General features: G+C 40.2%; 1 protein-coding gene across 1 annotated transcript in view; it reads right to left on the minus strand.

Moving 5' to 3' along the window:
• LOC122627622 (protein pangolin, isoforms A/H/I/S-like) overlaps positions 1-11,437 on the minus strand; it is a 243,447-nt gene that overhangs the window by 16,244 nt on the left and 215,766 nt on the right. The window contains 3 exon segments of the mRNA XM_043808892.1: positions 2,968-3,105; positions 3,277-3,372; positions 4,768-4,858. Of these exon segments, the coding sequence (XP_043664827.1) occupies positions 2,968-3,105; positions 3,277-3,372; positions 4,768-4,858 (325 nt within the window).

Below are 11,437 nucleotides of genomic sequence, written 5' to 3' on the forward strand. Positions count from 1 at the left end.
CACCACCACCACCACCACCACCGCCGCCACCACCACCTCCGCCACCTTCTCACAAAATTCACTATCGAAGAGACTGCTACTCCTCTTAGTATTTACGCTACACTCTGAATAACGATCACGAGTTTCCACCCTTCGCGGGTATCCCCGCCGCGCGTATACCACTCCATCGTTCTTTTATCTCTCTCTCTCTCTCTCTCTCTCTCTCTCTCTCTCTCTCTCTCTCTTTCTCCCTTTCACTCCTCCGTTTTGAAACTCACCCCGTCGAAGGAGTCCACGACTATCAACGTAGCACCGATCTACTTGCAACAGTTCCTCCGATTTTTTCGGCGTTCCGATTTTCCACCGAGGACTCCATTGCTTCCAAACATTCAGTATTACTCCCGACGCTGATGGCACGCGTGTCTCGCGCTGCCGTTCGACGATTCGTCGTCCTACGATTCGTACGATAAAATGTCTCCGGGGGCGGCATCCGACGACCGTCTGTTTTCTATATCTCTCTCGTATTCCTCCCCTCTGCTTGCTTCTCTTTCTCTCTCTTTCTCACTCTCCCGATTTTCCCATTCTGTCTTCCATATCCCTCTCTCTCTCTCTCTCTCTCGTTCTATCTATCTATCTCACTTTCTCTCTCCCCTCTCCCTTTCGATCACCCTATATATTTCTCTCTTCTCTCTCTCTCTCTCTCTCTCTCTCTCGTATCTCTCTCGCTCTTTCCTCGAAACGCGTCGTTCCTGGCGTCGTGGTGGAATCGCCGACCGGTGTTACGACGATTGATTATCCGCGACAGTGGGAGAAGGAGGTGGTGGAGAAGAGTAAGAGAGGAGGAGGGGAAGAAGGGTGCTCGCAGCACGAGCCATCATCGCCGATTCTCTCTGTCTCCTTCTTTATCTACCTATCTATCTCTTTGTCTCTCTCTCTCTCTCTTTCTCTCTCTGTTTCATTCTCTATACTACTGGTTTGTTCAGTTAAAACGGGATGATAAAGATCGCATATACACACACCGTCTTTATATGCCTTTTATATTGTCTCTCTTTCTTTCTCTATAGAGTTTTTCTTCTCTCGTTTGAAATCCTATCACCTCTTTCACTCCATCTCTCTTTCTTTCTCTCTCTCTCTCTCTCTCTCTCTCTCTTTTTTCTATTCTCAATCGCAAACCCTTTTTCTTTGCCCTTTTGGCGGGCCACCACGAGGCGCTACCGTCGATCTTGGCGATCTCGCGTGGCTGGGTCGTCCCACTTGCGCCGCGACGAGGTTTATGAACGGATCGAGGTCGAGGGTCAAGGTGCTGCTGTCGCGTTCCTGCCGATAGTGTCCGAAGGGGTCCGATCGTCTCTGCTTCGTGCAACGCCGATGAACGACGATCTCGTCTCGCCGAAGGAATCCCAACAACATCAGCCTTTGTTCCAAGACGAGGGTTTCAAAGTATAAGAGAGACTCATTCGATCCTCGTCCTCTTCTTCCTTTTCTATATTTCTTTCAATCTCTCTCTTTCTCTCTCTCTTTCTCTATCTCTTTTAATATCTCTCTCTTTCTCTCTTTATCTCTTTCAATATCTCTCTCTTTCTCTTTCTCTCTCTCTTTCAATATATCTCTCTCTTTCTCTCTCTCTTTTTCTCTCTGTCTCTTTATCTCTCTGTTTAGCTGAAAGAGAGATCAAAAGCAAACTACGACGAGCTGCTCGCCGAACCGTACAGACGAATTTTCCTCTTTAACGCGTCACGCGTCTTTGTATCGCGGGAGTATCGCGAGTTTCACCAACGTCGAACTATTGGATTGCCTTTTTGCATCTCCCTATATCTTTCTTTCTCTCTCTCTTTCTCTTTCTCTCTTTCTTCCATGTCAAAGAAGACGGAAGAAGACGCGTGTACGAGAAGCATGCGGAAGCTTGTGTGTACACACCGTCAGCCTAGGCCGCGATCGCCCGGGTACTACTAATGCAAATTAGAAATCTGTTTAAGAGTGTAATGATCAATACATCACGCGGCGACGGCGGCGTCGGTGGTGGCAGCGTCGGCAGTCGACAGAGTCGGCAGCGCAGACGCTCTGCGGTGCGGGGAAGAGAGAAAGAGAGAGAAAGGAGAGAAAGAGAAAGAGAGAGAGAGCCATTCGATAAATGTAATATACGCGAGCCCTCGTGTTGACGACGATGAAGGGATGAAAGAGAGCGAGAGCGAGAAAGAGCGAGAGAGAGCGAGAGAGAGAGAGAGAGAGAGAGAGAGAAAGAGAGAGTGCAAGAGAGACAAATCGAAGGGCTTTTGGACTGGACCTCTATCTCAGCACGTGCTTCCACCTATGGACGTCGTTCAAACTATTTTCCTACCCTTCCTACAACTACCCTCTCTTTCTACAACTGTTCTCTTTCTCTTTCTCTTTCTCTCTCTCTCTCTCTTCTCTCTTTCTGTTTCATCCCCCTTTTCGGATCGATCGTCACTTCCTTATCAGCCGACCAGTATGTTACTCGTTTGGTTATACGCGACCCTTCTCACTCATAGTCCTTTTTCGATCGGTGCTGTTGTATCAGCTGAAATAACGATGGGTAAAGTCGTATTTTACCGGGTAAATAAAGAAATTTCTTCCTCTTCGACCGTCGAGATGTTAACACCCCGACGAAGTAACTCTCTTTCTCCCTTTCTCTTTTTCTCTCTACTTGATTTATGTATCGTATCGATGGAGCAATCCCGTTTGAATGTTTTCCGTCGATGATTCTTTTATCAAGAGGGTTGATCAGTCGGTCGGTTGATTGTTTCGTTGGTCGTTCTTGGATTTCCGCCTTGTTCAATGTTTTCCTTTGACCGTCCGTATAGGAACGATATAGTGCTGACCTCGCAAATTTTAGGATTGAACACGTAGGAATTCGAAGGTATCAATTCGTTGGATTGACGCTTTCATCAATTTTCCAAAAACAATCGTATCGAAGAGAGAAATCTCGTTGTTATCGTTTCAATAAACGATGTCGCTGCTATTACGAACCTGTGATTGTGATCCAGGGTAGAATGATCCGTTTTCGGCGCTGACGACACCAATGCGTGCGACGCTAATGCGTGTGCGTGAGGACCCAATCCATGATGCGGTGGCATCAGACCCGTCGGCGAAAATCGGTAGAGATCACTGAAAATAATCGTACGATTGTCATATCCTGGTATCGGTTTAGTTTATAAGTGAATATTCGATCGACTTATTTGTCGTTCGAAAGAAAACAAAAAAAAAATATATATATCTATACATATATATTCCTGTGAAAGAATAAAAATTCATTCAAACGTCATATCCCATACTAACCTTGGTAAACTCGAACTCGTTATCGGTAAACTCGTTGGATAAGGACTTCGAAAGCCAGCACTCGCTGGTGAAATAGGGTACATGCTTGGGGTATGCCTGAAATCAATCGTTTCTCAAAATTGACATCGTTTCTTAGGTAGAACGTAATACGAGTTTCCTTCCGAGGATCCTTTAAAAAGATTAAAAAAAGAAATCACTGGCGACCAAAAGAGGAATAATAGAGTCCTTCGGGTTTATTATCTCTTTAGCGACGATTTTATTGTTGGCACGAGGGGTACTGAAGAGGGAACAAGAAGAAGAAGAAGAAGAAGAAGAAAAAGAAGAAGAAGAAAAGAAAAAAAAAAGAAAAAAAAAGACGGAGAGAGAGGGAGAGAAAGAGAGAGAAGACGAACGAGTGAGCGAGCAAGCGAGAAAGAGAGAGAGAACGTAGTACAGGGATCTCCTAATTGAGGAGAAGAGATCTAATCATCCGTGGAAAATCTCAATTTGCGGTGGGTCGGGCAGAAAGCAAATAACAAGGAGGGAGCGAAGTTTCTGAGCGAGGCCGATGCTTCTGAACGGGCAGCCGCCTTTCGTGAAAGAGGAGGGTGGCCCGGCCCATCGACGATCGTGGACTGCTACCGCCCTGTCCGTCCTGTATCCGATCTAATAGACCGGAACCAAGAGGATGAACGACGAGACTGACCGAAACGGCCGGCACACTCTCGGCAGCACCCAATGATGTTGAGATTTTCTCGAAAAAGGTATTGCGAAAGTAGAGTTAGCCCCGAATGCGTACCACTCTCTCTTTCTCTCTCTCTCTCTCTCTCTCTTTTTCTCTCTCTTTTTGACTCTTTCGTATTTGTTCCTGGCTCGTTTAGAACATCGAACCAGTTTTCAATAGCTCGCCTCGCGCTATTTACTGGCGGACCGCTCTATTTATGTCCGAAGCTTCCGAAAAATCAGCTCTCGTTCGGCTACCCCGGACTTATTCTCTTTCTCTCTCTTTCTCTCTCTTTCTCTCTCTCCCTTTTTTTACGTATTTTTTTTCTTTTTTCTCTGTTTTTTTTCGCTTCATATTTTTTCGGTATTCACCTCTTAAATTCTGAACACGAGCATCTCGTTCGGTTGAAAGGAAATTCTGTATTGGAATGAGAGAGAAAAAGGGAGAGAAAGAGAGATTCATTATTACAGTACCGTTATCAGTATAATTTCTATTGCAGAAAAGAAAGATGATCTGGATTCATTCGTTACGAGTTATTTCATAGATAATAAAAATTGTCTTTTCTATCTTCTTCTTTTTCTTTTTTTTTTTTTTTTTTTTGGGTTAGTATGGAACCGATTAAAATCGAAAATATTAAAAATTGTTTTGATGTTAGTTAAAAAAAGAAAAAAAAAGAAGAACTCGTTGGACAGATAAGGTCGCTAGGGATTTCTGAAACGGAATTAATCAAATTTATCGATGATGTATTCCTTTCTTTTCTTTTTTCTTTTTTAACGTGTTCTACGTACCAAGAAGCGGCGACTTGCGTCATTTCCGGGCTAAGCATGGGATATGGATATTGGCCTGTCGAAAAGGGATACATCGGTGCCCTAGTCAGACCTGAAACATAAAAAAAATAAATTATATATATATATATATATATATATATATATATGTATGTATGTATGTATGTATGTAAAGTATATATAAGAAATCTCGATTTCTTATGAAATATTACGAACGAGTGATTTTATGTTTCACGTATAATATCATTTCCGTTCGGAGTTTAAGATTTTATTCGTAGATAATATTCATATCTTTTAGACTTTGATTGTAAAAAAGTATTTAATATTAAATTAAATCTCCATATTATTTTCCGAGCAAGGTTTTACATTACCGAACATAATGAAAATTTGCATTATATAAATCTTACTAATATGTATATATATATATTCATTTCCGTTTATAGTCATTCGAATAAAATTTCAAAAGTAGATTTTTAACACGTTTTCAATTTAAACTTCTCGCACATACGCGCACACACGCACGTACATTCGCTCACTCACATCCACGTACACACGAACATGCTCACGCTCACATCAAGAAGATAATTAAAAAGTTCGTTAATTATCCACGGAGAATCGAGCATTACTTTCTTTGTTTTCGTAGATCGAATCGACAAAATACGAACAGCTTGGGCAATAATTATCTGAGAAGCACTTTTTATTATTTGAATGGTTCATAGTCTCGCCATGTATCTCGAAATACTCTCCCTTTCTCTCTCTCTCTCTCTCTCTCTCTTTCTCTTTCTATTTCTGTGCGTTCGCGAGAGCACATCTACGCGTATATACGAACGTAGATACACACAACACACTAAAGTAGCAGAAATAGGACGATGGTGTGCGGGCGAATTAACAGATACAGAATAAACATTATTACAGAGAGATCAAAGAAGAGCGGTTCGATTGCACGAAAGGAGTCTATGTATTTAATATCGCCTCGGTTTACAGTACAAACACGAAACGGAGCTGCTACCGACACAAGCGGGCATCGATCAGCAGGCAGCTCCGGCAAAACGTTAGCGGCAGCCAACGGTACGAAACAAGACCGCACCCTCTCGAAAACGTACTCGACACCCGTTAGAGAATGTACATACCGTTGGGCACATAATTGAAAACAATCGGGTAAAAAACTTGCATACGTTCTCTTTCGTTCTTCTATGTGTGCATAACGTAAGTAAGTGTTAGACGTCTATCTCCCTTTTAACGCGTCTTACGATGATTAATTGTTGCATAAATTTTCTTTTTCTTACGATTTTGTTCGTCTATTTTTTTCCTTTCCTTTTTTTTCTTCCTATTTCTTTCTCCTTACGTGCAGTATTATATATATATATGAATTATTATTATTATTATTTTTTTTTTACTTTGACAAATAAACTTTTATTCTTAAAAAAGTTACCGTAAGAAAAACAAAAAAAAAAAGGAAAGGAAAGGAAAAGATTACATAAGACCGATCCATACAGCAAAACTCTTCAAAAAGTTTCGACTAATAATTAAAAACTCTACAGACGATCACGAGCCAATCTGACGCAGGAGTACCTACACGTTTAAAGATATTTCTCAGCACTCTTCGTACGTGTTCTCCACCATCGTGGAAGAAAACACGACGATAACGAATTAAATCGCCGTAAGTAGTAAAACCGTAGGACTTTCGACGAGCACGCACCACCTTGCACGCAGATCCTTATCCTTAGGAGGTAAATCTGCATGCAAGACCAAGCCCCTTAAACGCGATACGTATATATCTACGTCGAAACGCATACACACGGACACGCATACAAATACACAGTAACACACGGCAAACTTACACTTACGTAAACGTTGTTTCCTACTTCGATCGTACTTCGAGGGTTGTTTTCGCGATAACGAGAATTTTTGTACAATTTAAAAAAAAAAGAAAGAAAGAGAGAGAGAGAGAGAGAGAGAAAAGTAGAAATAATTAGAAAAGAATTAGGACTGTAAAAAAATTGTTTATCGATCGATCGAAACAAACGATTCCTTTGTTTTAAAACGTTCGTGAAAAAAATACCTATTCACGGTTTCGAACGTACAAGTCTCTCTTTTCTATTTCTCTCGAAGTTATCTAAGAGAATTAATAATACGTGACACGGAGGTAGTCGCAGAAGGTTGACACGAGTGGAACTCCTTTGTGGGAGGTAAAGCGTGATTGGCTTCATAAGGGTCGACGAAGAGAAGCGCCCGAAGTATCGGCGAGCCTGAAACCGCTTGACGAGGCCAATACGAGGTCTCTACCCACTTTTCAACCCCTCATCCATCCAACCAACCAACCAACGAACCAACCAACCTACCACCCACTCACCCATTCATCCACCCATTCACCCTATCACCAACAACGTTGGATTGGATGGACAATTTCCAGTCCTTCAGTCCACTTCTCCTTCGTCTTTTTTACGTTTCGTGATCGTACGTTCGAGCCCCGGGCTAGTCCTCTTTTCTATCTCTTTTTTATTCTTTTTTTGTCTCTCTCTCTCTCTCTCTCTCTCTCTCTCTCTCTGTCTCTCTTTTTCTCTTTCATTTCTCTTCCCTATCTCCTTCAACCCCTCATCACTCGCAAAGTCGGTCAACGTGTGGTTTTCCACGATAGAGCCACTCTCGATTTTCAAATACTACTTTGTTAGATCGCAATTAGTCGTTTCGTTGTACTTATCAAGGTAGATAAAAATCCGAAAAGATTTCTAATTATCTTCGCTTCGTGTCTCTGATCCATTTCCAGAGAATTTTCCAACTAGTTTTATTCTCGCTTAGTTAACGAGCATTTTTTTTTTTTTTTTTTTTTTTTTTTTTAACGATATTTCAAAGTTATTTTATCGTAATGAAATGTCGCCGACAAGTCTGAAATTAATTTGATGTATGAAATTAATTTAGATACAAAAAAATAAATAAATAAATAAATAAATGAAATAAAGAAACAGAAGTAAAATTATTAGGTGACCGAGAGGGAAAGAGAGAGATGGCAGAAAACTTAGAACAAATTAACGAATCGTAAAATGACGAATTGGGAGTTGTAGGTAACATATATTTTTTCTTTTCATTTTTTTTTCTCATTGAAGCGAGAAGCAAATGGCTTATTTAGTTATTATTTTATCAAAAAAAAAAAAAAAAAAAAAAGTGTAAATGAAAAGTGAAATTTTTAAAGACGAATCAACTTTCGATTAACAGTTCAATAATATCTAAAATATAACTTCGTTTTATATTCGAATAAAAAAGAAATTAACTCTTTTGACAGACCACGTAGGTACTTAACGTATATATCTTTTTATCAAACGCATGTTCGGATATCCGATAAAAAAAAGAAAAGAAAGAAAGGAAAGAAAAAAAAACAAACCTACCCTCTCGTCGCCGTTCTCAAAAAAAAAAAAAAAAGAGAGAGAGAGAGAGAGAAAATAATAAATAAGATCAATGCAATCACGGTTTAAGAAATTCGACAATACAGTGGAAGAAATAAGTTAGACGCGTATACAGGAATCGGTGTATGTATTTTCTCTGGGCGATGGGCACGTGCCGAGCATCCCTAAGATCATTCGCGACCTAACTGTCCCTTTTCGAAGCACGTAGGAACTAGCAAAGTTTGTCAACGCGTGGTTCTCCACGATAGAACTAATTTTCTATTTCTGCGATCCCATCCGCGTTAGTTACCCTCTACCCGTACTCTATTACTCTCCCCAAAAATTTCATCCGTTTCTTTTCTTTTAACCTTGTATTTCCTTCCTCGCGTCATTCGACGTAATTTTCGACGTAAGAGAAAACAAAGAAACAAAAAAGAAAAAAAAAAGAGATAGAAGAAAAGGAACGAAGCAATCGAACCCGATCGCGAATGAACCTAATTCACGAACCTCTACCTCTTCCGCTCGTTTCACCGATTTATTTTTTCACCGATCGTTAACCTTTTACTTCTTTACTCCTAACCCATCCCTCTCCCCCTCATACCCCCTACCAACCCTTATTCATTTCCTTTCTTTTTCCAACGAAATTACGACGCACGAGTAATTTCTATTATTCAAGTACAAAGAGGAGGAGGAGGAGGAGGAGGAGGAGGAGGAACAGTAACAGCAACATCGAATAATAGGATCCTGTAAACGCTATCGAGGAAACGAATAGTTCGGCTAATAAGAATCGTAAGGAAATAAAAGAATCGTATTGCGACGTTACGATCGATTAGCTGGGTTAAGCGTTGTATGAGCCTAATTCGAATTCGGGATGAGTGAATGTAATCGGTGCGATGGTAAAAGGGAAGGGGAAGGGTAAGAAAGGTTAGCCGGAAGGAAGTGCCTGTAGAAGGTAGATGAGGAAGATTGAGCAGAGAAGAGGAGAGGAGAGGAGAGGAGAGGTTGGGCTATCCGTTTAATACGACGTACACGAAAGGAGATGAGAGTAGGTAGTACGAATTGCGGATGGGATGGTAGTAGGAATGAAAGAGAGAGAGAACGAGACAAAGAGAGAGAGAGAGAGGGTGTGTATACGCGAAGGGGGAGAGGATGGTTCGAAAGGGGTGGCTCGTAATATCCTGGCAAGTCCGCGGGCTCCGTCATGTGTGCTTAATCACTTTTCAGTCGACTCGGCAGTCTGCAACCCCATTATCGGCGTCTCACCACCCGGAAAATTACTCTTTTATTCTCGAACAACTCGAGTTCCCGGTATTCCGTGTACCACGATATATAGTCTTTCTTTCTCTCTCTCTCTCTCTTTTTCTCTTTCTCTCGTGTTCTTCGTTCTTCCGATTCCTCGACGACTTCGATGGTTTTCAGGGGTTTTTTCTTTTTTTCTTTCCTTCTTTCTTTCTTTCTTTCTTTCTTTCTTTCTTTCTTTCTTGCTTGCTTGCTTGCTTTCTTGCTTGCTTTTTTTGTCGTTATCGTCATTTCCTAACTCCGCCATTTGTAATTTTTTAATCTTTTTTGCTTTTCCTTCTTTTCTCTTCGGTGTTTTCTTCGAGAAAATCTGTTATGAAATTATCATTTTGTAAAGTCGGATTGAAATAGGATTAACGTCGATTTGTTTGACTTTATCAGAGGCAATATGTTTTGACGGATTCGATCGACTTATATATTATGTGATAAGTGGGAAAGGATCAAGATGGTGATTTCATTCCAAACATCTTTCTACGAAAGGGTAGAATAACCCGAGTATTTTCTTCGAAAGGGGATCGAGACTCGAGAGTATGGCAGCGAGTGGCGAAGGAGAGTGGTATACAGCAGGTTCTCGTGGTGTGTCTGGGACGAGGGCTCCAACTAACGTATTTACAAGTGCTAACAATACGATCCCGTTTGACGAGCGTGTGTATGTGTGTGTCTATTCAGATGGTACAAATACATGTATCCTATATAGATGTACATTCGCTTTCGTTATAATAACATTTAATAATTTTAATTTTAATTATTCAAAAATAAAAAACAAAAAATGAAGAATAAATACGTCGACAAGAAACTTAAGGAATATATCTTATCTCGTATTATCTTATTAATTATTGTATAAGTTTTTCATTGCTTTTTTTTTTTGATAATTAATTTGATTATATATATAAAAAAAAGATAGAAAAAAATCAAATGTAAGTAATGACGCTATCTCGATAAAAGTTAAAGTAGGAACGTCTTCGCGTTCGATTTATTAAATTAGACATTTATATAATAAATCGTCTAATAAACCGCTTATGGAAAGTCACTGATTCATTGACCACGAACCGGATCAATTATGTATTGGAATCCAAGAAAAAGCTCCTTACTCGGTATGGAATTTCAACGTGTACGAACCATAAAGGCCGACAATTACGTCGGACTCGTTTACTCCGTCTTGTACGACGTGCGGAGTCCTATTTCGCAATAGCTAACTCGCGTGGCCATGTTCAGCGTCAAAAATGCAACCGCCTCGTTATTCCTTCTGTTACTAAATCGTCGTAAAAAGTATTCGGTGAGGGACCGTGCGAAAATTTTCTTCTACTTAGCAACAAGGAAATCGCAGTAGTTAATCGTGCTAACCGATTACCTTAACGACATGTTCATAATAGCTTCCTCGTTGAATTTTTCTTCATATTTCTTTCTTATGCAAACAATATTTTTTTCTTTCCTTTTCATTTCTTTTACACACACACACACACACACACACACACACACACACACACACACACACACACACACACACACACACACACACACACACACACACACACATATATATATATTTGCTATTTCCTTCCATCATCAATCTCGATTTCTTTTATAACGGACAATGACATTTTTAGAGTTTAGAAAACATTCCTATATCATTATCACTTTTATTTATTTATACCCTTTATCATCGCTCATACGTTTTGTCCATCTAGTATGAAGAATTGTATAGGTTCGAAGAAAGACAATCGATCTGGATTTCACGCGACAAGAGTAAAAAAAAGAAAGATAGATATAAAGAAAGAAAGAAAGAAAGAAAGATAGAAAGAAAGTGAGCAAAAGTGCAAGTAGGAAATGAAGACATAGACAAGTTTTGAAAATAGAGAAAAAGAGACAAAGACCGACGAAAAAAGCAGGAAGTGAATCGGGCTCATTGACGATATTGAGAGAGGGCGAGATATCTATATGTAGAATAGAGAGAGAGAGAGAGAGAGAGAGAGAGAGAGAGAGAGAGAGAGAGA

The sequence above is a fragment of the Vespula pensylvanica genome, chromosome 1 (genome assembly GCF_014466175.1).
Source record: "Vespula pensylvanica isolate Volc-1 chromosome 1, ASM1446617v1, whole genome shotgun sequence".
NCBI lineage: Eukaryota > Metazoa > Arthropoda > Insecta > Hymenoptera > Vespidae > Vespula > Vespula pensylvanica.